Source organism: Atractosteus spatula, chromosome 28 (assembly GCF_055471065.1).
Source record: "Atractosteus spatula isolate fAtrSpa1 chromosome 28, fAtrSpa1.hap1, whole genome shotgun sequence".
Lineage (NCBI taxonomy): Eukaryota > Metazoa > Chordata > Actinopteri > Semionotiformes > Lepisosteidae > Atractosteus > Atractosteus spatula.
Window position 1 is genome coordinate 3313932 of NC_142733.1, and position 26984 is coordinate 3340915.

Below are 26984 nucleotides of genomic sequence, written 5' to 3' on the forward strand. Positions count from 1 at the left end.
TCCTTCTGCATTTTGTTTTGCATTTGTAGATTCGCACTTCAGAAAGACACGTGTATGAAAGGACAATAAAATATGACTTAAGGGGTGTTGTCTAACGTGTTCTTTGATATTGAAGGTGTGCCCGAACATAATGGTCGTTTTGGGGTTTTGGGGACCCTGTCTGTAGTTCTCTTTACTCCACTTCCTGCACTGAATGTTTACTAGAAAACGTAACCTTGTCATTTGAATATCAATCCATTACATCAAAAGGACATTCACGAAAATGTTGAATTTGTTTCAAGAAGGCTGAAGACTGAAAGGGAAGAAATAAAGGCTTATTCTAACCTGAAAGGTACAAATAAGAGACGACATTTCCCGCTGTTGAGCCTTCTTGGGGTGTCCAACCAACAGGTGTCCCACTTTCTCCACACCAGAAGCAGGCTCAACAGCCCAGACAATGGGTTTCTCGTCTGCACTTTGTGGCGTGAATTAATTTTTACTCGTCCCCTTCGATTCGACGTTGGGGATAGCAGACGGGGAAATCGTGCGAGAATAAAGACTGCCAGATTCAACTAAACCGCGAGATTTATTACTTTGAAACAAGAACACTGAAATGTTGTATCACCAAATCGGAGGAATGTCGGAGCGTTACTTCATGACAGCGTAAACCTATACTCAATAGCACCACCTACTGGGCGTCGGACGCAGGTACAACCGGCAAGGCAGAAGAGGTAGTAGTTCCCTTCCTGCTCTCGTGCTTCAGACATGGGGGGGGGGGCGGGGCAAAGAGGCCAAAGGCTGAGGTGGGGGGGGCAGATTGGGGCTACAGAACACAAGAAACATTTATAAGGACTCAAAAGCACTAACTACAAAAATAAATACCACAGATAGAAAAAAATAATACTCCAAATAGCATTTTCGTTCTCCGGTATAATTACAAACATAAATACTCATTTTTTTTCCCCGTCTAGCGATTATATAAAAACAGCGTACTGGGACCAGTTTGGAAGGAAGGGGCGCTACAGTCGTCTAGGGGGGGGGTGGGGGGGTGGGAGAGCAGGCCGCTGGTCTGGAGAGCGCTGGCTCCAGTGGCCGCGGGTGTCTGGCTGCGCTTGCCTCCTCTGTCGGATCAGTCCCACATATTCACACACAATGTACAAGCTGAGCGAGCTCTCCGGCGCTCCGGTCCGGGGCAGGGAGTTCTGCAGTGCAGGGAGAGAGAGGGAGAGAGAGGGAGAGGGAGAGAGGGAGAGAGGGAGAGAGAGAGAGAGAGGGAGAGAGAGAGAGGATCACAACGGGTCCCAATCCTACTGGGAGAGGGAGGAGGGAACTCAGTTGAACTGGCAGCCCAGTGTGTGATCTCCTGTCCCAGTCTGAGGAACAGGGAGCCTGTCTCCCAGTAATGCTCCATACGTTTACAGTATATGTAAATATTTTAGGATATGTCTTTGTTGTCAATGTCTGTAATACAGCATGTGTGTAGATTTTATTTTATTTTATTTTGTTTCATGTTAATTTTATTATTTTTATTGGCAACACTGATCGGTACCCATCGGTCATGCCAATAAAGCACCTTGAATTGAATCGAGAGACAGCACGCCGTTAGCAGCAATCCTAGTGATTGGAAAGACTTCCTGTCGAGAATCCACATCCAGGTCCATTCTCAAGGGCCCCAGTCTTCCCAGTCACAAACTGTTTTATCCCCTCCCGCGGTGAGCTCGTAGAAAAGACAGTTCATTGCCAGCAACCACTGCTGCTGCACGCTGTAGTGTTGTGCTTTTGAGAAATAAACTTTGATTGATTGGTTGGTTGGTTTTCCTCATCACTGCGACCTGTTACAGCTTTAAGGTGACTGGGAAGCGTCTCTAAGAGTTCAGATAAAATGTGCCACACCTGGCAGAGTAGACACTTCCAGCTTCAGAGCTGCATCAGTGTGCAGTTTCAGAAGTTAAACGTGCGTCATTATAAACTTTTCCCCCCACTAAGTATCTCACAGGCAAGTGATCTCCGATATCCTCTACATCCAACCATGAAATCTGTGCTCACAGCAGTGAAGCTGGTTTTTACGAAACTCAAGACTTCCAGGAGGGAATCGCGAGTGTGAAACTGTCCCACAGGAGAGGGATCGGGCTCCCCCTCAGCGCACGTGCACACGCAGCGAGGTCACGCGGCCTCAAATGAGCCGCTGAGAGAGCCCACTGGTGTCCCATCCAGGGGAGACAGTCGTGTCGTCTCCGGCCTGTCCTGCCTCCTGTGTTGCGGGGACAGACTCTGTCCTGCCACACACGAGGTGTCTACACTTGGTAATTCGTCATTAGCATTTTTTTCCTGATCTTAAACGCTGGCTTGGCGTGTTGAGTCTTAAAACACAAGTGAGGGCAGAATATTAGGAGGCCATGACTGGTAAAGGCCAGGGGGAAATTTGGCCAGGACACCGGGGTAACACCCCTACTCTTTTCGAGAAACACCCTGGGATTTTTAATGACCACAGAGAGTCAGGACCTCAGTTTTATGTCTCATCTGAAGGACAGCGCCTTTTTACAGTATAGTGTCCCCGTCACTGTAATGGGGCATTAAGACCCACACAGACTGCAGGGTTAGCGCCCCCTACTGGTCCCACTAACACCTCTTCCAGCAGCAGCCTTAGTCTTTCCCAGGAGTCTCCCCTCCAGGTACTGGCCAGGCTCACACCTGCTGGGCTCCAGTGGGGCTGCCAGCTGGGAGCTGCAGGGTGACAGAGCTGTGGGCAATATCATCTCTCGCTGTGCGGTCACCTACCGCGACGGACATAGAGGAAGTGGACGTACCATCGCTCAGGGGTGTCCTCGGGGTCCGTGGGCTGGGGTTCGCTGCCAGGCGGTCTGCCTGCCTCACTGGCGCCCCCCCCTCGGGGTTCGAGCGCGTCCTCGCCCTCCCCCTCCGGCAGGAAGGGCTCGCTGTCGTATTCGTAGGAGTAATAGGACACCTCCGCCAGCGAGCTGGGGTCCTCCTCTCCTGGGGTCAGCAGGGCAGAGTGGCAGGGCGCTCGTTAGGACATTGGGTAAGACTTATCATCAGGATTTGGAGCTTGTGACTGGATTAAACACCCTCCAGAAAGAAGCTGAAGGTTACCTGCACAGGGCTTTGATAATACAGACAAAAACACACTGTACAATTTAACAGGTAAAATAATCTGTGAGCTGGGGTGTGCAGTCCTGGCCCTGGAGGGGTCAGTGTGTCTGCAGGGTGTCCAGTCCTGGCCCTGGAGGGGTCAGTGTGTCTGCAGGGTGTTCAGTCCCGGTCCTGAAGGGTCAGTGTGTCCGCAGGGTGTCCAGTCCTGGTCCTGGAGGGATCAGTGTGTCCGCAGGGTGTCCAGTCCTGGTCCTGGAGGGGTCAGTGTGTCTGCAGGGTGTCCAGTCCTGGTCCTGGAGGGTCAGTGTGTCTGCAGGGTGTCCAGTCCTGGTCCTGGAGGGGTCAGTGTGTCTGCAGGGTGTCCAGTCCTGGTCCTGGGGGGTCAGCGTCTGTAGATTTTCCAGGTCTCTTCAAAGAAATGACGCCTGCAGAGCTGGGAGAAGCTGTTCAGTTGGTCCCATTAAGCCACAAAGGAGCTCAGTGAGGTCGTTAAGATCTGTGCTGGAATGAAAAGCTGCAGACTCTCCTGCCCTCCAGAACCAGGACTGCCCACGTGGTTCTGCTGGACCTGGGACGCCCCAGTGTCCTGCTGCTTTATCTTCATCCCCAGGTGCGATTTCTTTCAGTTTTGTAAATGAGGCCTTGTTTCAAATTTGATTTACTCTTAAAAAAGTTGAATGAGAGTCATAATTGGTATGAACCCTGTGCTAACGAGCGGGCTTCAGGAAAGCCATCATTTAGGTGTGCAATAGAGGCAGTGGACTCCAGCTGAAAGGAAAACTGACTCACTGGAGGAGTTTCTTATATAGTGTCACCCCTACCTGTGCCAGATCACCACCTATTAAGTGAAAAAGAGGAAGCAAATCCTTCATTTTCAAGCTTAGGAGAGACTGCATAAAGTTCTGTCCTGGGATATTTCATCTATTTTCTAAAAGGCAATACTATACCTTCCTGTGAATGAGAACAGCACATGTGCAGTAACACCTCCTAACCAGCAGATGTCGCCTTGTGCTCACTAAGCACAGATCACGACTAGAGATCCAGTATCTGCAAGAGAACCTCAAGCTTGTACCATTGGCGATCCACATAACCATTCTCTCTGTAAAAACCTGTTGATGAGGATACATTTCTTAATGGGTGGAACAGAGCACAGGGCAATGCTAAACAGATTTTTCATGAACGTTTTATAGCTGTTGAATATATGAAAAACCCTTCCTTAATAGTTTTGGAATGATATCCCAGATCCAGGCTCATCCCATGCAGTGCCATTAATATACGTCTCTGATGACCTCTAAAACACAGCTTTAAAGGGAGCTGTTATTATTTTTCAAGGACTGGCCTTAAACATTTTACACCAGAATTACTGGGATCCAAAAATCTTAATTTCGAATCTTTAAACTGCCTGGTTTTCCGACACCAGGCCACACATAGCAAATAATTCCCCAGGGGAAGTCCTGGTGTTTTACAGGGAAGCTGTCTGGAACTGCTCAGCGGGGCTCTCACAGGGTCGGGACACCGTGACCTTCGGCTGGACTCATCCCTCTCATCTCATCCTCACTCCTCTCCCGCGGGATTCCGGCTGCTGCAGTCCGTGCTGGGATGCAAACAGCCGATTTCTTTTGTTTTTTTTGGATTGACACGCAGCACTGCCGGTTTAAAAAAACGCCCAGAACCAAGCGACAGGGTGAAGGGGGCCTTTCGTTTTACACGATGCCTTAGGGTACACTTTGCAGACCCAGGGCAAAAAAACAACAACAACACAAAAACCTGGAGCATTCTGCGCCATTAGAGACGACGAAGGCGCTGCGGCACAGAGCGGCCACTCTCTCCGGCTACATTCCTCTCCGAGAGGGAAGCGATCCGCCTCCGACCGGCAGCGCGGCGAGAGGACAGGACACGGCTGGAAGCAGTCGTGTTTTTCAGAAGGCATGTGTCAAGAGTGACAGAGTTCACACCCCCACCCCCCTCCTCCTCCTCCTCCTCTCTCCTGCGAGTTGGAGCGAGCGCACTGCAGACGGGAGCAAGTTCCGACAGCAGTCCGCCACCGCTGTCTGCCCCGCACTGTATAATCAGAGCTGGGCGACGTTCAAAAGCAGGGAAAGAGGGGGTTGGGGGGGGGGGGGGGGGGGCTGCATTCGACGTGCGTTGACGCTCTGACACATCTGCGCCTTTGAAAAAACGCCTCCTTTGTCTTTCGCCTCTGAAGTTTGCAGAGCTTGAACTCCCACACCTGAAGGAGGGCTGTGCCCCCCCCCTCCCCACCTGACGGCCCCGGAAAATGGCAAACACTCCAGTACGTGTACATGTCAGCAGTGCAAATGCCGGACTTTCAAAATGCAGTTGTGGTGAGGCCACACAGGCGTCAAACCACTCTCCCGCTCCATACTGCCCTGACCCGTTCCAGGATTTGTTGGCTACATGGCTGGAGCTGGTAAACCCTGGAGCGGCTTGTGGGCCGAGGCACTGGGGGGGGGTGTACCTGTCTGCAGTGGGACGGGCTCCTGCTCCTGCTCCTCCCCGGCCCCGATCCCCGGCTCTCCCTCGTCCGGGACACTCTCCACTGCGGGGAGACACAGCGCAGGCACACCGTCAGCAGCAGCACAAGAAAGATGATAAGAAAAGTAATCCAGCAGCTCTGTCACCCTGCAGCTCCCAGCTGGCAGCCCCACTGGAGCCCAGCAGGTGTGAGCCTGGCCAGTACCTGGAGGGGAGACTCCTGGGAAAGCTGAGGCTGCTGCTGGAAGAGGTGTTAGTGGGGCCAGCAGGGGGCGCTCACCCTGTAGTCTGTGTGGGTCCTAATGCCCCAGTATAGTGACGGGGACACTGTACTGTAAACAGGCGCCGTCCTTCGGATGAGACGTAACATTGAGGTCCTGACTCTCTGTGGTCATAAAAATCCCAGAGTGTTTCTCGAAAAGAGTAGGGGTGTTACCCCGGTGTCCTGGACCACAATCCCCCTGGCCTTTACCAGTCATGGCCTCCTAATAATCCCCATCTCTGAACTGGCTTCATCACTCTGCTCTCCTCCCCACTGAGAGCTGGTGTGTGGGGAGCGGACTGGCACATCATCCAGGTGGGGGTGGAGGGGATCCCCATTACCTGTACAGCGCTTTGAGTGGAGAGTCCGGAAAAGAGCTCTATAAGTGTGGGGAATTATTATTAAAGAGATAAAAACACGAGCAGGGTTAGCTGATCCCAGAATCTCATCCCACTATGTCTCACAAGGCCTCTGCCAGTCCTCGGCCGCAGTAGCAGTGTGTCCTGCAGCGCAGGATGTGTTCCAGGCTGGCGGGATGAAGGATGGAAGCCCTCTGGAGCAGCCCGAAGAGCTTTCAGAATGGGTTTCCGTAGGGTTTTTCCAGAACATGGGAGAAGGGGGAGGATGGGGGGGGGGGGGGGGGCAGTAACCTAGGGGGGCTCTGTAGGATTTGGGAGCCGGAATCTTCTCTCGCCCGTTTTCCTGTGCTCCTGCCCTTCCCGCCCACGGGGGACACTCCGATTCCACTGGAAAAAACCAGTCGCTGGGACCCTAAGACACGCGCAAGGACGGCGCCCAGCCCGGGACTCTCTCGGTCTCCAGGGGTCTGCCTGGACTCTGTGTCTCATCTGGGGGGGGGGGGGGCAGTTGAGTGGCTCTGCTGCGGACCCCAGCTTTACCTACTGCCACAAGGGGGGCTTCTCTGCCGCCAGGCTCGGCCTCAAGAGAGGAATTCGCCGCTGCTCTCGCAAAAACCCGAGACAGCGGCGCTCTGTCATTTGGGACAGCCTGTAATACAGGGAGGGGGACGTCAGCTGGGCCGCCGCGCTCCTCTCCCAAAGCTAATCTGCTGATCTGCCCTCACCTGAACAGCTGTTCCTCACAGGCTGCTGTGCCGGTGTGGGGGCGGGGGGGAGGGGTGGGGGTGGGAGGGGGGGGGGGTCGTCTTTCCAATACGGCCTGCCCAGGCAGATCCCAGGTGCCGAGGAATTCTCGCCTCTCCCTGCTGATCCCGGGGGGGGGGGGAAGTTTCGTTCTGCTGTCTCCAACAGCTGCTGCAGTCCCAACTCTTCCCTTCCAGCCTGCCTGGCTCAGTCCGGCGGGCCGACGGGTTTTCCAGTAACCTGTTGGTCTTTGTGCAGTAAGGCGTGCAGAAGCAGTCTGGGATTGAAACCCAGCGACCACTAACCACTCGCACACAGCCGCTGCAGTATCTCTCAGAGCCAAGGCACCTCTGTGCAATGCACCTTTTTCCACGGATTACCATGTTTTTTTTTCACTACTACGGATTTATTGTTCTCTACAACATATTTATTGATATTGTTTGTAACTATTTATTGTGTGCCATTTTGTCATGTACTGTCTACACTGTGTGGTACTGTGTCGTCTGTCGTCCTGTGCATGTCCTGAGAGATCAGCGTGAATTATAATTCCAGTGTGCCTATGGCATCAAACTCCTCTACTCTACAGAAGTTTAATTGTTAATCAGTTCGGCCAGCAGGAGTCCGACGAGGACGGGGTGCGGTTTTCTCTAAAGCCTGCGCTCGCCGGACCCTCTCCTTCTCTTTCAGCTGGGGTGGGCGCATAAGTGCTCACAGCGGTGTTTGCGTGGGCTGGAGGAGCGAAGCAGCCTTCCCAGAGGGCCCTGCACACTCACGCTCGCCCGGGGCTGCCAGCCAAGCCCAGCGCCGCTCCCCCTGCTCGTCCATCTGGGATCGGTGCCACCCCCCTGGGCACCGGACACCCGCGGCGAGACAGGGGTGAGGTCAGGGCAGCGGCTCTCCGGTTCCCCCCCCCGGCCTCCACCCTTCGCTCTGTCGGCCTGAGCTGTCATTGCGCTGGGAGCTCTGGGGATTCTCAAGGCCCCGAAGGAGAAAAGGGAAGCACGCTTTTCCTGCGAGGGACGGGGCGAAGGCCGGGGCCCCTGCAGGACTCTCTTGGGCTCCTCCTGGACAGGTCCCACCATTGTGCTCGCGAGTAGCAGCAGCAGAACGGCTACAAACAAGAGCAACCCTTCCCACTGTAGACACCGGGGGCTAACGGATCCCAGAGTCTCATCCAGCTGTTTCCTGAAAGAGGGCAGGGTCCCTGGGCAGCTCGTTCCAGACTCCCCCAACCCTCTGTGGGTCAAGAGGTCCCCCTCCCCAATCTCGGATTTAATAAGACTTCCTTGTTGCAGCAGCAGGGGGCAGATTGCAAGCAATAAAAGCTTTTTTATTCCTGTTCTCCTCTGGTAAGCATCTCATCCGTCTGCACATTTGACCCCATGGATCAGTGAAAACAGCCCAGGGCACAACCCAGAACAATGACAGCAAAGAACTGCAACACTATTTTCATACTTTGGGGTTAGAAAGAATACTATTTACTTGTCTACGCTGCATGCAGATCACGTTGGAACTTTTCTGCAGTGAAATGTCGGCAGCGCAACCTGTGTTTATTTGCCCGACATCCCATTAGTCATTACGGAGACTAGTGAGCGGGAAGGGCCACATCTCGACGCCGCTCGTGGGAACCTGCGTGCGAGTTTGCGACAACATGGTGATGTACGGTACTTTCACCAAGTTCACTATTTGGTGCCCAGCTCGAAATTTGCACAATTCTTCTGTGCTGTCAAGGAATTGATTCTGTTACCCAGGTTTAAGAAACTGGGACTGCATTTCCCCTGGTGGTGCACTAGCCTTACTAGGGAAGAGCCAGCCAGACAGTACAGGCCGCAGATGGGATTCCCTGTGCAGGAGATGTGGCCCTGGATGGCGGGTCGGAACCGCGGTGCCCTGAGCGAGCCAGCGAGACCGGCGCAACACGTACCTGAGGGGCACTGGGACAGGGGCACCTGCTCGATGCGGGTGCCGTTGCGGCAGGCGGCCACCTCCATCTGGCACTGGTTCTGGTACAGGACGCCGTCGGAGCCGCACACCGGATCGCCGTCGTAGCCGCAGTCCCGGGCGCAGGTGCAGCGCTCGGAGCGCTCCTCCTCCGGGCAGCCGAACACGTTGTGGCAGGAGCCGGGCTGCACGAAGCCTGGGGTCGGGACACGAGAGGGACACGGCGTCACACACGAGCCGTAAAGACACGCTAGCGCCTTCTGAGCTTGGACAAGCAGGCCCAGCCAGAATAATTAAATCACACGGAAACTACGGTCTGATTCGGTCAACAACGGGTTTGCCAAAGGCTCTAGTGACTGAGGGACAGGATCCCCCCGTGCCTGGGCAGCTGGTTTGAAACTGGCCTCCCAGCAAGCTGAAGCAGCCAGTAATCGATCAGGAGGGGCGACAGATCTGGGTGTAACCAGCGGGACTCTGTGACTCACATCCTTTCGAGAGGAAAGCCCCCTCCCCAGATCTCAGACGTTGCTCGGCTGAGCTCATCTTCAGGGCCGGGGCTCCGGTGTGGGAACGGGCCCTTTTAGATCCCACGTGCCAACCAGGAGCGAGAGCCCAACCCGTCTGCAGCAGGGCGCGCCCTGGGCTTCACGGTTTGTGTTTGAAAGGCAGACAGGAGAAAAAAACACAAGGCTGGTGCAGTTTTCCTCCTGATCGTGGGACACTCTGGCCGTCCTACAGAGCAGCGCAGAGGGCGGGGACGACCCCGTAGTTTCTGAGATCGTGGTCGGTCTCGAGCGTTTCAAGAAGTCTGGGGGCTGGGGAGGGCTGGGAAGGAGGTGGGGAGGGAGGTGTCGTTAGGCTGAGGTCACAGGATGCCACCAGTGACCATTTAATCACAGCCCAGAGACTGTGACCTCCCCTCTGGCCCGCCTCGCAAATCTTGCCCCTGGCTTTGCAGACGGGCCTGTGGGACCGGGGCCTCCTCTGCTGCGGCCTCGCACACCCCCCCCCCCACCACCGGCTCTCAGCGCCTCTGTCAGACAGGAGGGAGGCCCGAGCCGGCGCCCCAGGGCCTGCCTGCCTCGGTTTGGGCACGGCCCCCCAGCCCCGCGCAGCAGGTGTCAGCGCAGACAGCAGGCGGAGGACGGGGAGGAGGAGGAGGAGGAGGAGGGGGGCGGTGTCCCGCGGTGAAGCGAGCAAGGCCAGGAAAACAGACCGTCAACAAAGGCAGGGTCACAGCCGTGTTGCCGTGGCGACGGGTGGCAAAACGCCGGAGTTTGTTGTAGCAACTCCATTCCGGCCTAATGAGAGCGTGTCTCTCGGAAACACTAATAACAGAGGGCTGCTGCTACGAGATCTGGGCCCAGGGAGCTTCCCTCTGCCTCTCCCCGGTCCACCACCCCGCCTCACACATGTGGCTACAGAACTGAACACTGCGTTTTGGGAAGATCAGGCATGACGGTTGAAAGGAGAGGGAAAAAAAGTTTTAGATTCTCCCGCGGGAGGTTTCCAGTTCGGAAAGACCTGGAAGAAGAGCAGGTCGATACCTCGGGCGCTCAAAGTGAGCAAAATACACGAAGTGACGAAATCCAAGGGTAGGAACATCGTGACAGACTCGAGGGGTAAAGGCAGCCCCCCTAAGGGCGTGTCGAGCTCTGTGAACACGGGTTCGAGCCGGGGGCCGTGTCGCTAGCTGACTTGACCCTGCGCTGCCGGGCGGAGGGTCGCGGAGGGTGGGATGAGCCGGCCGGTGATCTCCTGACTCCCGGGACATCCGCAGGCGGGTGGGGCGGCCTGTGAGGGTCAGGCCTCTCCTCCGGCCGGCGCCGGACCTCCGGGTCGGGGCGGCTCTGCCCGTGACGGGCTCGAAGGCGAGGGGCTGGAAGGGGGGTGGGGGCGGAAGGAGTCCGCCTGCTCCTCATCCTCCTTCCCCCGTGTGCGGATCTGGGGGTCACCCGGGACCTGAGAGACGCACGCCTGGCGGCCGCAAATCAGGTGGGTATGATGGGAAAAAAGTTGGCGCTTAAGAATTTATGTGAAGACGAATTTATAAGGGGACCCGCTCCCCAGACGATCAGACCCCACAGCTGGGGCCAGATGTTCTTCATCTCCCTGTGATCATCATCATCCTCCTCCTGGGCACTGCCCTGTAGCAAACAGAGGCACACCCCCGCCCGAGCTATTTTGTCACTGGCCTTTTGTATGCTTCTCCTCTTTTATGCTTGGGGGGTGTGCAGTAAGACGAATTTCCCCAAACCAGGACAGTAGAGCCCGAATTTAACTGAACTGCGAGAATCGACAGCAGGGGGGGGGGGGTCTCGAGGCCTGGGACCCCAGGGGACCCCCACTTTCTAAAGACCTGGAACCGTTTTTTTGCGATCAATTAAGAAGGAGACCCGATTAATTCAGCCGTTTAGAGAGCGTTTGGTGCCGAAATCGGAGTCGGCCCCCGAGAGCCCCAGTTGCCCAAACGGACCGGATTGCCCGCTCACAAACCCGGCGCCGCCGGTCTCGAGACAGCGGGCAGGCAGACCTACCGCTCCAGTGGCTGGCTGAGCTCTCCACCTCGTTGCAGGTCGTGCCGTCGCAGAGCTCGCGGGCCAGGGGGCTGCTCTGGCTCGCGTTGTAGAACCTCGTGGCCTCGAACGCTGTGAGGGAGAGAGACCCCGTCACATCACGTCCTCCACCCTCTCGGAGCAACGCAGAGCCAGCCACTTGGCCCACCGCGCCCGCTGGGCGTGCTGGTGGGTGACCGCTCTCGTACTTATGAGCCCCGAGCTTTGGGGAAGAAAGAAAAATGCACTAGCCTACCCGGCTCATAGTAGTCGTAGACCTTGACGGGCACGGGCGCGGTCTTCCCCACGATGTACTCCCGGACGGCCTGGAAACTGACGCAGGTCATGCACTGACTGGGGATCTGAGAGACAGCGACACAGCCAGGGGGTGACCGGAGAGGCACACACAGTGGGAGAGAGGAAGAGCGAGACACGCACACTCACAGGCGCTGTCACACAGCGTCCAGACCACCGCTAATGAAGAAACCACAAGAGAAAGCCCTCAAGCATCTGTTCCAGGGAACAGGGAGATTCAGCTGTCACAGAGCTGGGCGTCCACCCTGGTCCAGAGAGATCCAGCTATCACAGAGCTGGGCGTCCACCCTGGTCCAGAGAGATCCAGCTGTCATAGAGGTGGGCGCCCACCCTGGTCCAGAGAGATCCAGCTGTCACAGAGCTGGGCGTCCACCCTGGTCCAGAGAGATCCAGCTGTCACAGAGGTGGGCGCCCACCCTGGTCCAGAGAGATCCAGCTGTCACAGAGGTGGGCGCGCACCGTGGTCCAGAGAGATCCAGCTGTCACAGAGCTGGGCGTCCACCCTGGTTCTGAGAGATCCAGCTGTCACAGAGGTGGGCGTCCACCCTGGTCCAGAGAGATCCAGCTGTCACAGAGGTGGGCGTCCACCCTGGTCCAGAGAGATCCAGCTGTCACAGAGGTGGGCGCTCACCCTGCTCCAGAGAGATCCAGTCCAGTTGTTTGCACACGGCGGTGCAGTGGTGTCAGGAGGGCTCAGCCCTGGTGCTGGACGGCTACAGCCTCGGTGTTGATGTTGTAACCAACAACTGGCCCTGCCCTTTCAGCTCAGAGCAAGATCTCCCCGACCCCTTCGGAACCGAGCGAGTTAAAGCAGGCTGTCTCTTTCTCAGTTCTGCAGAACTGGGTCAGCATGTAGGCTCTATCCAAGATAATTCTGGAATTAAGGGAGCTTGGGGCAGGAGCAATTAATTACCTCATCAAAATAAAACAGGACCTTCCGGCCGTCCACCTCGTACCTCTTCAGCCCGACCCTCTTGTCCATCAGGACCTGCAGGAGAGAGGAGAGGGGGAGCGGAGTCGGGGAGAGCCGCGGACAGGCAAGGGTTAACCCCACTCTCGCCACCTCTCCGGCTCCCAGCACCCCTCCGCCCCCCCAGATACTGCCCCGGCTTCCAGTTCCGCAAGGAAAAATCAGCTTCAATTTGTCAGGCCTGTTTTACGGGGGCCGGGGGGGGTGAAGTCGTCGCCGTGCACGGCCCCCCCCCGTAGGCACAGCTCCAGCAGCTTTACGAGGTGCCCGACCTCGCTGGCGCCACCCGACCAGCGAGAGGACAGCCTGGGGTACGTCTCCCCGACTCCGGAGAGCCGCCCCCCCCTCCCTGCGCCAGGCACGCTTATTGAAGACACCTGGAGCTGCCGGAGCGCCAGGCCACGCAGACCGGGGGCTCTGTTCTTTTGTCCGGTTTTCCCAAATTAACTGCGCCCTTTCTCCTGGCGTCCTGGGCCCCGGAGCCACTCCGAGCAGGCGCCCCCACTGCGCCGTGACCCCAGCGTGACTGGAATTTTCCAGGTGAATCGGAATTATTGCTGGCCCGCTATTAAATTTCACCTCTAAGTGCAGGCAATTAACATCATTATCGCCTGCGCCGACGAGGAAATGATTTCACATCTTCCTGGGGCAGCCTTGGCTGAACCCGTGAGCTGCTACCGAGTCCGACGGCTTCACAGCTTTGGGCACTTTCAGATCCTGGCGTTCTGGGGCGCACACAGGGCCGAGAGAGGAGGAAGCTCTCCGAGTCTCGCCTACGACTCCGTACTGCAGGGGTTAGGTGCTGGCAGGGAAGGGTGGATAACGGGGTGCCAGCCTGCAGCTCCCCTGGGAGCGAGCCGCTCATGAGATGAGGAGAGCTGGGGAGCTGAATCTGGGCCTCTCCGACTGCTGTGTAGCTGGGGCTCCATCACCCCCAACCCGGTAATGAGGGACCATGAGTTAACCAGCACCTGCTGGCTGTATCTGCATGGGGCTCTGCCCCCCCAAATGCAGAGGGACAAGGGTACCTAGCAGCCTGTGGGGTGTGCAGTATTATTGACCTACAAGGTGGGGGGGGGCAGGTCTCTATAAAATGAGACCCCGTTAATGATGCTGCGCTGTGAGGCTCCCCAAGAGTCCCCCCTCCTCACCCCCAAGCCAGACATCTCCCTATTAGGAAAATCTCTCCCTGGGGATCTTCGATAACGAAGGGGGGGGTTTTACTGTGTTTCTCTCCTCGGCCCAACTGAGGCGCCACATGGGGAGAAGAGTTTCCGGGCCACCCCTAAGGGCGGTCAGTGTCTCACCCGGCGACGTGTCCTCTCGGAGACGTCCACCGCACGCGCTCGTGCACAGACACGCGCTCCCTGCCTGACCTCCACCGCGGGCCAAAAACACCCCTCTTCCCCACGATCCGTGTCGGAATGATCGGAATCGCTTCATCCCTTTTCCTGGCTCCCGGTATCCTCACGGAAAAGCACAGCCGAAACCCCCCGAATCCCCTCCGGAAATGGACGCATCCACGGGTCCGGGAGGGGGGAAACTCTGCCCCAGCTGGCTCGGTACAGCCCAAGGGGGCAGAATGGGGGCAGAAAGGGGGGTAGTTTCTGGAGTCTTAAAGAATGCACCCCCCTGCCTCTGCAACACAATTCCTGGCTGAAAATTACCACACACACATTGAAGAGGAGGGAGTGGGGCAGGAGCCGCAAGGCGCTGATAAATTCCAAGACACGCTGCCTCCGCTCAAATCAGCTCCAGATGTGGGGAGCGAGTGTCCGTCCCCGAGCGGCAGTAAACAGGCCCGGATCGGGCCGATTTCCCAGGGATTCGCTTCAGACAGCCCCCAAGGCAGCCACGCGGAATGAGGGCCTGTCCACAGAGGGCACTACCCCCACTGCGGCGTGGGCTGTGAAGTGAGATTCAGTGAGGGCCGTACCGTGGAGCACAAGAAACATCGGGCACGCATATAGACTGGACGCTGGGCACCACGCTGGACGGGGGCAGCGCGTCCTTCCACCCACAAAAGCGGTCGTGGACACAAACGCCCCCCCCCGTCTTACCTTCTCCAAGCTCTCCACGTCAGGACGGAATCCAGACAGCAGCGGCACCTCCAGGACGGCCATGTTGGACGAGCCAGAGTGGAGCCACCTGCAGGGACGAGGCATGATGGGAAACCTGCAGTGGCGCGGTCACCTAGAGCAGCCCTCAAGCTGACACTCGGAAACAACCCTTCCCGTCTGTCAATGACTGAAACTGCCTGTTACTACCAGCAGGGGTGAAAACACCTGTTCCATTCCAGTCCGGTTCTTATGCTCTGACTGCTTTTTTCATCCAAAGCTGGATGAAAGTGAGCAATTTAAGGGTAAATTACACAACCGAAGACCAAACTTGGGTTAAAGCTCAGGCCTTGCTGCTGGACAGCTCCAGTCCTGCATGACTTAGAGGAAGCTTCATGCCTACGATGAGCAGGACTTGTCAAACACGTTCATTTGTTGCTCCTTATGAAATCAGCAGTCCCATTCAGTCACGCTAAATACCCCACCCTCCTGCCCCGGCCCCAGAGATAACCCCCCCACCTGGCACAGGCCTCCAGGGTGACGCGGTACTCCAGCTGGTACTGGTCCGACGCCGGGTCGTCGTCATCGGCCACCGCCCTCTGGTGGCGGCCGAGCTCCGAGCGGTTGTCCGTCCGGGATCTGGGGCGGGGCGGCGGCCGGAGCTCGGGCTTGGGCTCCTTCAGGCTGACGCTGAGCTGGAAGGCGGGCTTGGCCACGGGGTCGGGAACGTTGTAGGACACGTCGATCTGGGAGGAAGGGCGAGTAAAGGCCGCAGGTGAGGAGGAGGAGGAGGGGGGGGGGGGGTCTGATCGGCTCTCCTGGCTCTTCCTGGGGGATCCCAGACCTCCAGGACTGTGGCTCCTGCTGCCGGAGGGACTGCAGAACTGGACGCTTTTCTGCAGAAGCCCTGCAGGTGTCCTCTCAGCTGCTCACAGCCAGGGCCGGACTGTGGTGCTCGTAGGCCCTGGGCACTTTCACTCCAAAATGTGCCAGGAGAGGGGTCAAAGCCAATTGAATGACGTCGATTGACAAGATGCACTTTAAACTGTTCTAATGCTAAACCAGGTGATTGATGGAGCGAGTCGAGAGACCATCACTTCCACACTTCTGGTTTCTAGAACAGCCGCTAGAGAGCGCGTGATTGTTGATGTGGAGAACCGAGAGTCGGTCCCAAGCGTGTTGTTTCAGCTCGTTTTTCGTGAGTCACTAGTGTTTCCCTCCTTCGTAGGCCCTAACAGTTCCCTAGGCCCTAGGCGCTGTGCCTACACTGCCTAATGGGAAATCCGGCACTGCTCATACCACATCCTCAAAGCACTTCAGACCTTGGCATGACCTGAGCATGATAGCATTGTGTGTCCTGGGGCTCTGTCAGTTCCCAGGCAGCTGAGGTGCAGCGGGGGGGGGGGATGAGCTAATGCAAGTACAGTCCCAAATACAGATTGCATTTCTTTACAATGATACAGCCAGAGAGCCTCAAACCTTAGCGGAAAGGGGGTACCTTCAGGCGCCTCAAACGCCAGAGCTGCCTGGGTGGGTTGCAGGCACAGGTGGAGTAGGTCAGAGATCACTGCTTTTAGTCTGGGTCGTGTCATGAGCCAGCTGGGCCCATGCAGACAGAATGCCCGGAGGAGCCACAGACCCTTTGCAACAGCACCCCCTGTGGCTAAGTGCCCATGGGTGTCTGCTCTCCCAGCGGACAGCCACCTCGCTTGCAGGGAGAGGTGCACCGACATTCAGATGATGTCTTCATCTCCTCTGTGAAAGGTGGCACCCGCTCTGAGTACAGCTGCTTAAGAACTGGTGAGACCAAACCAGAGTCATGCATCTAACATTTTCAAAGTAGAACAACATGCGAATGAAGAAAATGTGACGCACCTGCATGAGACAGCAGCCTTCTCCTTTGGCGCTGACAAACAGGCCCGTGGGGATACTGGGGATCTGCAACACAGGGGACACAAACATCAGAGCTTATCAGAGCTGAAAGCAAGGTCAGTCACTCTCAGAGCTGCGCAGTGCTGCAGGCACGGTCAGTCACTCTCAGAGCTGCAGGCATGGTCAGTCACTCTCAGGCTGCACAGTGCTGCAGGCACGGTCAGTCATTCTCAGAGCTGCAGGCATGGTCAGTCACTCTCAAAGCTGCGCAGTGCTGCAGGCACGGTCAGTCACTCTCAGAGCTGCGCAGTGCTGCAGGCACGGTCAGTCACTCTCAGAGCTGCGCAGTGCTGCAGGCACGGTCAGTCACTCTCAGAGCTGCAGGCATGGTCAGTCACTCTCAGAGCTGCGCAGTGCTGCAGGCACGGTCAGTCACTCTCAGAGCTGCGCAATGTTGCAGGCACGGTCAGTCACTCTCAGAGCTGCAGGCATGGTCAGTCACTCTCAGAGCTGCGCAGTGCTGCAGGCACAGTCAATCACTCTCAGAGCTGTGCAATGCTGCAGGCATGGTCAGTCACTCTCAGAGCTGCAGGCATGGTCAGTCACTCTCAGAGCTGCACAGTCTAGCAGGCATGGTCAGTCACTCTCAGAGTTGTGCAGTGTTGCAGGCATGTTGAGTCTGTCATCATAGAAACATAATCTAATTTTAAATTAAATTTTACCCAGTCAAGACTCAAACCAATAACCCTCTCTCTCAAAGAAGATCAGAACTATATCTCTGCTAAGGATTAAATTTCCTATCAGGCTAGGCTTGCGGTCTGTTTATTGATACATAAAGATGCAATACGGCAGAGGGTCCAGCAGGGGGCGTTACCACAGCACTCTGCAGAATCTTCTTGTTGTCCTTGTGCAGCTCGAAGGTCTCCTGGAAGTCCAGGTTGGTAGAGGCCAGGGAGATGGTGAGGTTGATGCCTCCCACGAAGGACAGGATGGCGTATTCCGACAGGGCCTGCAGCGCCACGCAGGTATCCTGCCAGCAGGGGGCGAGCACGAGCAGGTGACGGGAAAGGCACAGACAAAAGAAGGACAGTGAAGACCAGTGGCATGAAACACACTTTGACAAACCAGTTCCTAGCCCCTCTTGCCAAGCATTTTGGGGGGCCGTACGGTACCTGTGTGGACGAGAAGCCCCCCAGCGCGTTCCTCTGCTGCGACAGCCACTTCACCACGGGCAGCGCCGAGGCCACGTCACCCAGCTGGGTGTAGGTGAGCAGGGCGTAGGCTGTCATCTCCACCTCCGCGGACACCACTGCGGAGACGGGGGGGGGACAGACCGCCGTCAGGGCCCTGCTGTGAGCGCCCCCCAGGAGGCAGGACGACGCTCCGAAAAGCGCTATACAGGGCGAGGCTGGGGGCCGTACCTGACTGCGAGAGCCCGTCGCTGAAGCCCATGAAGGTGTCCTCGTCCGTCACCGTGCTTCCCATCAGACTCCAGTGCGTGAACCCATCTGCAGCAGGGCAGTGAAACGTTCAATAAAACAAAGCACCTCTTTTTAAGGTCCTTTATTCCAGAGCGTGGGGCAGGACGCGGGTGTTAGCCCCTCACTACTACGGAGGACAAGATCTTGCCTGCACACGTGGCCAGTCCTGCAAGCTGCTAAAAGGCTTCGGCCAATATTGATCAATTAAGCCCAACACCCCAGTCAATTCCCACTTAGTTAATTGTTGGGGGGAACTGGATTCTCAATTTCTCAGACCCGTTATTAATTTTGGATAACAAAATAAACTCCCTGCTGCTATAGAAAAAGCTGACGCATCTCGAATTAAGCACAAAAATGGTGAACTTTGTGAAAGTTGGTCTCTCCTGGGCAACAACTGCAACGTGAGCAGGCCCTTCCTGCTCACTAGTCACTGTAGTGATTAATATAGTGTGATGCACGAGCGAATTAGTACAGGTTGGGTGCTGCAGAAATGTTGCAACGCAAACTGCATGCAGAGTTAACAAGTAGTACTTGTCGGCAAAACTGTCTCCAAATCGAGAGCAATATTTCTATTGGATCACAAGAAATGTATTCACCAGCCTGCTGGTTTACAGTGCAATAGGGCCTCAATACGTCACCCTGCCTCGTTCTGAATCGCAGAACATGGCGCTGCGAACACCTGGAAATATAATCTATTTTGTGATGCAAATTGGAGGTTGTACAAGTTTCTGTGTACACGGTTTACTTTCACTGTGGTTTGAAATGCGCTCATCAGTGGCGATTCCTTCTAAAGCCGATATATAAATATACTGTCGTTGATGGCTTGGAAAAACGGGAAGTTTTAACTCAGGGGCCGGGCAGGTGGCTCACCCTGTGTGATGGCCATGTGGTTGAGGCGGCGCAGGGCGAGGGGGGCGTAGGAGCTGCGCAGGAGCGTCAGGGCGTAGGCCGACAGCGCGGTGGTGTAGGGGTCCTCCGCTGAGTAGGTGTTGGTCTCCAGGAAGTGCTTGGCCTTGGATACCGCCCCCTTCTCTTCCTGTCGGGGGGGGGGGGGTCAAGGGAGCTATCAGGAGGAGACAAAAAACACAGACCCCTCTTGCCTGACACCCCGCCTGCCCGGGCTCCACATCCTGGGTGCCAGAGCCTCACGCCAGTGTGACACCACGCTGACCGCCTCCGACTGCACTACAGCTTCATCCCAGCGAAGACAAGCGCCTGGGATGAGTTCATCACACGGCTAGTCACGATCATCATTAAACATGATTCACGAGGCCATATGAATTGCTCACGACCACACTGTGACAAACGGTAATTTATTTTCATTCCACGGACAATAACGCATTGCTTCGTGTTTAACGACATTAAAAACATTGACGCCTTTTACCAGTGCGTTTTTTTGTAATGAGGCTTCCCCAGTTCTGAAGCTCAGTTTTTGTCAGTGTTTTCTGACAGAGGGCTCAGAAAATCTCTCTCCGTTTCTTGGCGGCCCAGAGTGTCTCCAATGGGTCGGGTTTCACAAAAAGCACCTCTCCCACACCCAGGTCAGAACTTGCAGGGCCCACTCCCGTACGCGCCGAAAACCCCTCCACTTTGTGCTGGCGCTTTCATCTCTGCAGAGGGATCTTTTTTTCAGGTGTAGACATCCTTCACATAAAAGCCTCCGGCTTTGAACTTAACGGTCTCATCTTTTAATTGTGGATCAGAGCTTGGAGTCGTTTGCTTTGAAGTGATGAACGGTGATGAATGGTTAAAGAGGTTTTTTTTCCCCCCACTAGGAGCTCTTTGAAAAGTGGAAGTCTTCAGTCAACATGTTGCTTCACTTCTGGATGACGAGAGATCTTGTGTGCGTGTGTGCGTGTGCGCGTGTGTGCGTGCGTGCGTGCGTGCGTGCGTGTGTGTGTGCTCTCTGTATAGCAGGGTCAGGTGAGTCAGAGGGAGGAAGAGGAGAGAGAGGAGGAGAGGAAAAGGGCTTCATCCCTATAGTAGCAAAATGCCTACAGTAGAGTCTGAGAAATGGCTTTGCAGACCAGTAAGATTGCAAACCTCCCCATGATTCCCCTGCGACGATGGAGCAATTCACTGCGCAGGAACGCCCTGCCTGCGCAGATCTGCAGAGCAGCCGTCCCCACTCACCTCAGAGGAAACCCCTGTCTCCAGCAGGGCCGCCACCACGTACGCCGTCAGCGAGATCTTCCCATGGATGCCTCCCTTTGACAGCCAGGGGAAAAGCAGTTAGCTTCCGCCTCCCATCTGTCTCCTACTCACCACCCCCCCCCCCATCTCTCACAGCCTTGGTCTGTCCGGCTCTGTCCTCGGTTCTCACCTGCCCCTCCTGCCCCTCTCTGCCCTGCAGGTACCTGTACATCACCCCCCCCTTCCCTCCCCCTCAGGCTCGACGAGCTGTAGCAACACAAGCTCCGGATCACACTGCTGCCAAAGCAATAAAGATCAACAGAAGATTTAAGATCCTCACATCGCTTTCAAAAACTGCTTCATCTGATTCAGGGGCGCAGGGGTGCCGGAGCCTGTCCCGGGGACAGGATGCACACAGAGCACGCTCACTCACTCGGACCAGGGCCAGTTTTCTCAGCAGCCAATTAACCCAGCAGCATTAATGTGGACCATGGGAGGAAACGCCTGTGAACATGGGGAGGACATACAGACTGCAGCAGACAGCAGCCCAGGTCTGGAACTGAACCCCGGGCCCCAGCGCTGTGACACAGACACGCTAACCACTGTGCCTGCTCATGCCCACATTTACAACAATATATTCTTATTAAGGCTCTCCCTATGTATTTCTCACAGCGCATCTGTCCAAGCCTGTCCTCTCTGGGCAGGCAGGTCAGCCTGTGTCCAGTTTCTACGCCAGGCTGTGGGTCACTGAGCCTGTCCTCTCTGGGCAGGCAGGTCAGCCTGTGTCCAGTTTCTACGCCAGGCTGTGGTCACTGAGCCTGTCCTCTCTGGGCAGGCAGGTCAGCCTGTGTCCAGTTTCTACCCCAGGCTGTGGTCACTGAGCCTGTGCTCTCTGGGCAGGCAGGTCAGCCTGTGTCCAGTTTCTACCCCAGGCTGTGGTCACTGAGCCTGTGCTCTCTGGGCAGACAGGTCAGCCTGTGTCCAGTTTCTACCCCAGGCTGTGGTCACTGAGCCTGTCCTCTCTGGGCAGGCAGGTCAGCCTGTGTCCAGTTTCTCTGGCCAGGCTGTGGTCACTGAGCCTGTGGTAGCGCTCCAGTGTGCTCTGTGCTCGTGTGCCCCTGACAGAGAGCAGCTCCCCCCGGCTCACCTGCAGGTCCTTGTTGAGGATGCGGCCCACAGCAGGGAAGGAGCCGTCCTCCCTCTGCTGCGTGATGATCCAGTCCTTGGCCGCACGCAGCTCCGCGGGGTCGATGAAGATGAAAGCCTGGGACTGCGCGAAGGACTTGAGCACGAACGCGGTCAGCCTGCGGGCAGAGACGCACGGTCACGGGGGGGGGAGAGAGAGAGAGAGAGAGAGAGAGAGAGAGAGAGAGAGAGAGAGAGAGAGAGAGAGAGCGGGACCGACAGGGGGAGAGACTGAGGAAACGTGGAAGAAATGCAGGAGTTGGGGTTAGAACACGGAGAGGGAGCAGCTCAGGGCAGAGGGATGGGGACTGAGGAGGAGGGAGGGTGGTCCGGACTTCAGAGACATACAGAAAGCCAGGACGCATTAACAGCACATAATCGACAGCTGTTACATCTAGAGATCAGGACTCCCTCTTGGGAGAGAGAGGGGGTGGGTGGATTGTGGTTTGGGTCTGCCTTGGAGCTGTGGTCTCACTCTATGGGTATCTACGGGTCAGTACCTACGGGTCAGCAGCGGACTGACCGCACTGCCGCAGGGCTGCAGTTTTAATCTGTCAAGTCTCTGGCCTTCGACGCAGCTCAAGTCGGCGAGAAGCGTGTCGAAGTGCAGAACGCACCCCAGCTGGCAAGTCAACACATAAAACAAAGCCACAGAACAACCTCATTGGGCTAACGAGCCTTAACTGCTAAACCACGCAGCATTGCTGCAGCCAGCCCCCAGGCAGCGCCACTGATGAGGCAAGCAGCTCTCGGAATTAAAAAAAAAAGCATCTTGGTTTTTTTTTGTGGGGGGGGGGCAGGGGGTCGGGGTTTACAGAACGAAACAAAATCCCGAGCCAGGAAAGCTCATAAACCAGAGCACTAAATCCCGGACGATACCTCTCTCCCTGCGGGTGGCTGGGGAAGGGGGCTGGAGGAGGCAGGAATTTTTAGCCCGTTAAGTAAGATGGTGTCACCAGGTTTAACAGCCCCGGCTGGGGGGGGGGGGGGCAGGAACGCTGTAAAGATGATTTAGTGGATGAGGAGAGGCGAGAGGCTCGGGCTAGAGCTCGGAGCCCTTGCTCTGCTTTAGAAGACGATGTCCTGTTCTGCGTTTGTTCAGAGCTGATGTAGTTTTAACATATAAAAAAAAAGGCACTCAGCAGATTGTAACACCCAGCGCCACTCAGAAACGCTAGGAAGATGTTCCACCAAGACTTTACCAACTGCCACTTATACTAATATATTATACATGTGAATCCTATACAGATTTTATAACACAAATAGTGTATATCTTCTACTGTATAATAGGAACAAAGCATATCCTCTGGAATGGTAATACTGTATATCTTCCACGACCGGAATAGTATATATCTTCTACAGTAGGAATAGCATATGCCCTCTGGAATAGGAATAGTTTGTATCTTCTACAAGAGGAATAGGATATACTCTCGGGAACAAGAATACTGTATATCTTCTACAATAGGAATAGTGCACATCTCCGAAAATAGGAATAGCGTATATGTTCTGGAATATGAATTATATATATTGTAACGCTTACGGCCGACAGGTACTGTGTAAGAGCCGGCGTACCAGAGCAGGTGACGTCACCGCCCTTCCCTGTGATAGCAGGACCACAGCTAGTGGGCTGAGGAGAGATCTCTCTTTAGCTCACGGGGCTAGGTCGCTGCAGAGAGACGCGGGAGTCCCGGGTTCGAGCCCCGGACGGTGTGGGGCCGACCTGATGCGGCAAGGGCGCCCGCCTGAGCCCCCGTTGCGTTACAATATTTTGCAATAGAAATAGGATATAGTCTCTGGAACAAGAATAATGTATATCTTCTACAACAGGAATAGTGTACATCCTCTGCAATAGGCAATACTGTATATCTCTCTGGAATAGGACTAGAGCATTCCTTCTGTATAGTACACGTCTGCAATGTGAACAGGGTACCATCACTAAGAAAGGAAAAGCAGATATCCTAGTGTACAAGCTGTGGCATCGGAAGCCGTCCACAGGAGGACAGGAGCTGCTCTCCACAGCGCTGCGGCTCTCCGCAGGGATTGGGGATTAATCACTGAGGGGTCTAGAACACTTCTAGAACACTGTGCCCCACTTATTGGAAACAGACACGCCGGGCATGGGAGCCCCGGGCCGGAAGAGGACCGCCACATCCAATCAGCACCTGACGCTCCGAGGCGAACCCAGGACCGACACAGGACGGCCACCTCAGGGTGCCCCTGGGAAGCCGGGGCAGTGGCAGGGCATCGTGGGAAATTATTTAGCCTCTTTCTTTTTCGAGCTGCAGGGCCACCTGTCAGCTCAACTTGGTGTCGGCCCTCTGAAGACGCTGGCGACATGAGTGCCATTCAGCACGGGCACAGACAGCACAATCGCTAGGAACCAGCTCGTTATGAACGCCTCAGGTGCCATTAAGAACCCCAGAAGGGTGTTACGCAAGAAGGGCGATTCGGCACCGTCTAGCCTGTTTGGTAGTTAGCAGCTACTTGACCTGCTGATCTCATCCTGCTGCTTCTCCAGGGACGAGATGACATCACAGGCAGGGGAACTGTGAATCTGGCTGCTCACTGTGAAGTGTGAAGGGGGAGATGTGTATGACACAGGGCACGACGGCTCTATTTTTCGCTCCGACTTGCAGGGGTTCACGAGGGACATGAGCAGCTCGACTCGTCACTCCTGTCCAGTAGAGCTTTCTGACATCAGCGTCCGTCTGCCTGCTCTGGGAGCTGCAGTGCCCCACCCAAGACAACTGCCAGTAACCGCTCCATAAAAATGCTGTTATTTTTCATGAAAAGTGCCATGACATTAACACACTGCTTATTTATTATTAACACACCCTTTTCTGTAGAGTTTCTCCAGCCTGGCGTCAGAACCCCAGGAAAGAGGACTGAGAGAGAGCGCTTAGCAGCGCGAATGTGTCGGGATCGTCATCCCTCCTCTTAAGGGCGCTCCAGCTCTTTCTTATTTTGCTGATTTCATGCACCTGCCCCCAATCCAGCCCCTCCTTATTTAATCCTGGCGCTCCCACTATTCTGGGCTCAGCATTGGGAGGTGGACGCCCGGAAGCCCGCCTACCAGAGGGTCCAGGAGTGACCCGACGGCATCGGCTTCACCATGGTGTCCTGACCATCTGAGTCCGGGGCTCGGAGCGCCTGGCCTGGTCATCCTGTTTTTATTCCCCATCCCTGCTACGGATCCCGCTCCGGTTTTTAACCTGGTCTTGTTTCGTCGCAGATGGATCACTTGGTTCTGGACCTTGGACTTCGCCCCAGATATCCCCCCTGGACGTCTTGGACTAGATCGCCTTGGCCATGCCCCCCCCCCGAGCACCAGATCACCATCGTCACACCCCCCCCCCCCGTCTGTCAACCTGCCCTGATCCTCGTCGTCTGCTCCCCGTTGTCCTACTCCACTCACTTCCGGATTAAACCGTCTGCATAGGGTCCTGAACAACGCTTCCCGGGAGCCTGGATACAGAATGATCCGGATGCTCCGCTGTCCTATCCAATCGGAGAGCTTGCTGCCTCCCCACCAGCCCCGCGGTCCGCGGCGCTTGCTGTAGGCTCCAGGAGAGAAGGGGTTAAAGCAGGCCCCGGCCTGCACTGTGCTCTGCTGCTCCTCCGCGTCAAACAGAGAAACCCCACTTTGTTGGCCTGAACAAGGCAAACTCGTGAGTCGAATGAAAATGGGGGCAAACCACTACAGAGCACTGCTGGCAGACCAAGGTAATTAGACGGCTGCTCTGTGCCACTGGGAGCAACCCGGGGCCTGGCCTTTAACAGCAAATAAATCATTCCAGCCTCGCTTGCTTGTGTCAGGGAGCTAATTACGAGTTTATGTATAATACTCAGGGGTTTACTTAACTCAGTGTTTTATAGAAAGAGCCTCCATTAAATATAATAACACTCCCCCAGCTAATAAATTGCATAGGCGCATGCCTGGGTATTTAGTCACCACAGTTTTGAAATCCCAGAGAATCGCGTTTAACTCTTACTGTTCTAGCCAGGAAAACGTGCCACATCTCTTTACGGCACAGAACCCCCTCTCATGCAGCCCTAAATACAGCTGTGCCAAAACACCGAGCACCAAACAGAGCAGGCACAAACACCTGACAAAGCCTCGTCTCGCCAATGCCGCCGAGCTCATTCAGAGTCTACTATTCCAGCTGTGGAAAAGCCGTGGAAGAATAAGACAATTCCTCTGTTATTTTGGGACGGGCAGGTGGTGTAATCTGGCCCACCCTCACCGTGTCTGTGTACATGTAATGTACATGCGTGCGCTGTACATTGATGTGTCGATGTGCACGGAGCATTTTAAAATCAAAACGGAAAATAAAACCGCTTGCGCCGTCCGCATACTGGAGGAAAACAGTACCACATCGCACAGGGCTCTCAGTTTGGACGCTGACAGGCGAGCGAGCTGCAATACTGCTCCCACCTCTCCACTCACTGCCTTCTGTCCACACCCAGCCAATATCCCTGGATGAATCATGACTTTCCCCCCCTTTCTTTTCATTTCTGTCCCTGTGCTGGGTACGGGGTGCTGGCCTCCTCACGCACCATTGCCTGAAACCACAGCTGCCGATTCTGGGGTTGCTGGGGTGCTCTGTGGGTGTAGGGGGCACACACATAGACATAGATCCACACACACCCACACGCTCCGCTGGATCTTGAGAAGTGAAACCTTTGCAATTCTTGATCTGAACGTGAACAGGAGCAGGTTTTGGCAAATGCAAAAAGGGCGCAAAGTGGATCATGTTCAAGGGCAATTTTCCCAGAAGCCAATGAACCTGCCATGTTCTTGGGATTGTGGGAGGAATCCCACACGAACATGAGAACATACAAGCTCCACACAGACAGCACCCCAGGTCTGGAATCGAACCCAGAGTGTGCAAAGTGTTGACAAATTCTAAAGCGCATGGCAGGATGGTGGCGCATGATGAGCTAGTCATGAAGGGAAACTATGAGGCAGTGCCTTTAAGACTGAACAGGAGGCACTTCTATACACAAAGGGTTGTGGGAGCCTGGTTGTGGGAGCCTGGCACAATCTACCCTGTCTTGCTGCTGAAGCCTGGTCTTCTTCCGAGAAACATCTGGATGAGATCCTAGATCAATTGGCAACTAGCAAGCCATCAGGCTGGATCTCCCCTCATTTGTATCTATTCTCATGTTCCAGCAGGATCAGAGGGACATTTGTGTGACAATGGCAGGTGCGCCGGACTAGGGGGGTCACCCACAGGGTGGGAGGTTCTACATGACAGAAGGAGATCCAGACCCCAGGTCCATCGGCTAAACCCCAGAGCTGCTGCCCACACAGACGCGCTCTCCTCCCCAGCTCACTCACCACATGCTCCCCGAGGAATCCCGCTCTCCGAAGGCACTGTAGGAGCCGTCCTGTCGCTTGTACGTCAGCTGTCTCTGGTACCCTGTGCGAGCAGGGGGGGTGATGGGATTGAAAGAGAGAGACGTCAGAACCTGTATGTCTGCCCGCGTCAGGCTCTGCGGCAGAGCTGGAAATGAACCGAGA

The 26984-nt window shown here is 55.7% G+C and overlaps 1 protein-coding gene across 1 annotated transcript in view; it reads right to left on the minus strand.

The window, feature by feature from the left end:
- Positions 1 to 891: 891 nt before the first annotated feature.
- The window catches only part of cpamd8 (C3 and PZP like alpha-2-macroglobulin domain containing 8), a 55148-nt gene continuing 29055 nt past the window's right edge, over positions 892 to 26984 (minus strand). Inside the window, exons 28-44 of the mRNA XM_088907315.1 lie at positions 26802 to 26883; positions 21423 to 21579; positions 20276 to 20350; positions 19013 to 19178; positions 18083 to 18169; positions 17834 to 17970; positions 17536 to 17691; positions 16665 to 16727; positions 15309 to 15535; positions 14793 to 14880; positions 12676 to 12750; positions 11704 to 11809; positions 11430 to 11540; positions 8876 to 9088; positions 5570 to 5650; positions 2787 to 2973; positions 892 to 1181 (exon numbers count right to left, since the gene is read on the minus strand). Coding sequence (XP_088763441.1) covers position 1181; positions 2787 to 2973; positions 5570 to 5650; positions 8876 to 9088; positions 11430 to 11540; positions 11704 to 11809; positions 12676 to 12750; positions 14793 to 14880; positions 15309 to 15535; positions 16665 to 16727; positions 17536 to 17691; positions 17834 to 17970; positions 18083 to 18169; positions 19013 to 19178; positions 20276 to 20350; positions 21423 to 21579; positions 26802 to 26883 — 2012 coding nt within the window. The 3' untranslated portion in view covers positions 892 to 1180. The remainder of the gene's footprint in view (positions 1182 to 2786; positions 2974 to 5569; positions 5651 to 8875; positions 9089 to 11429; positions 11541 to 11703; positions 11810 to 12675; positions 12751 to 14792; positions 14881 to 15308; positions 15536 to 16664; positions 16728 to 17535; positions 17692 to 17833; positions 17971 to 18082; positions 18170 to 19012; positions 19179 to 20275; positions 20351 to 21422; positions 21580 to 26801; positions 26884 to 26984) is intronic.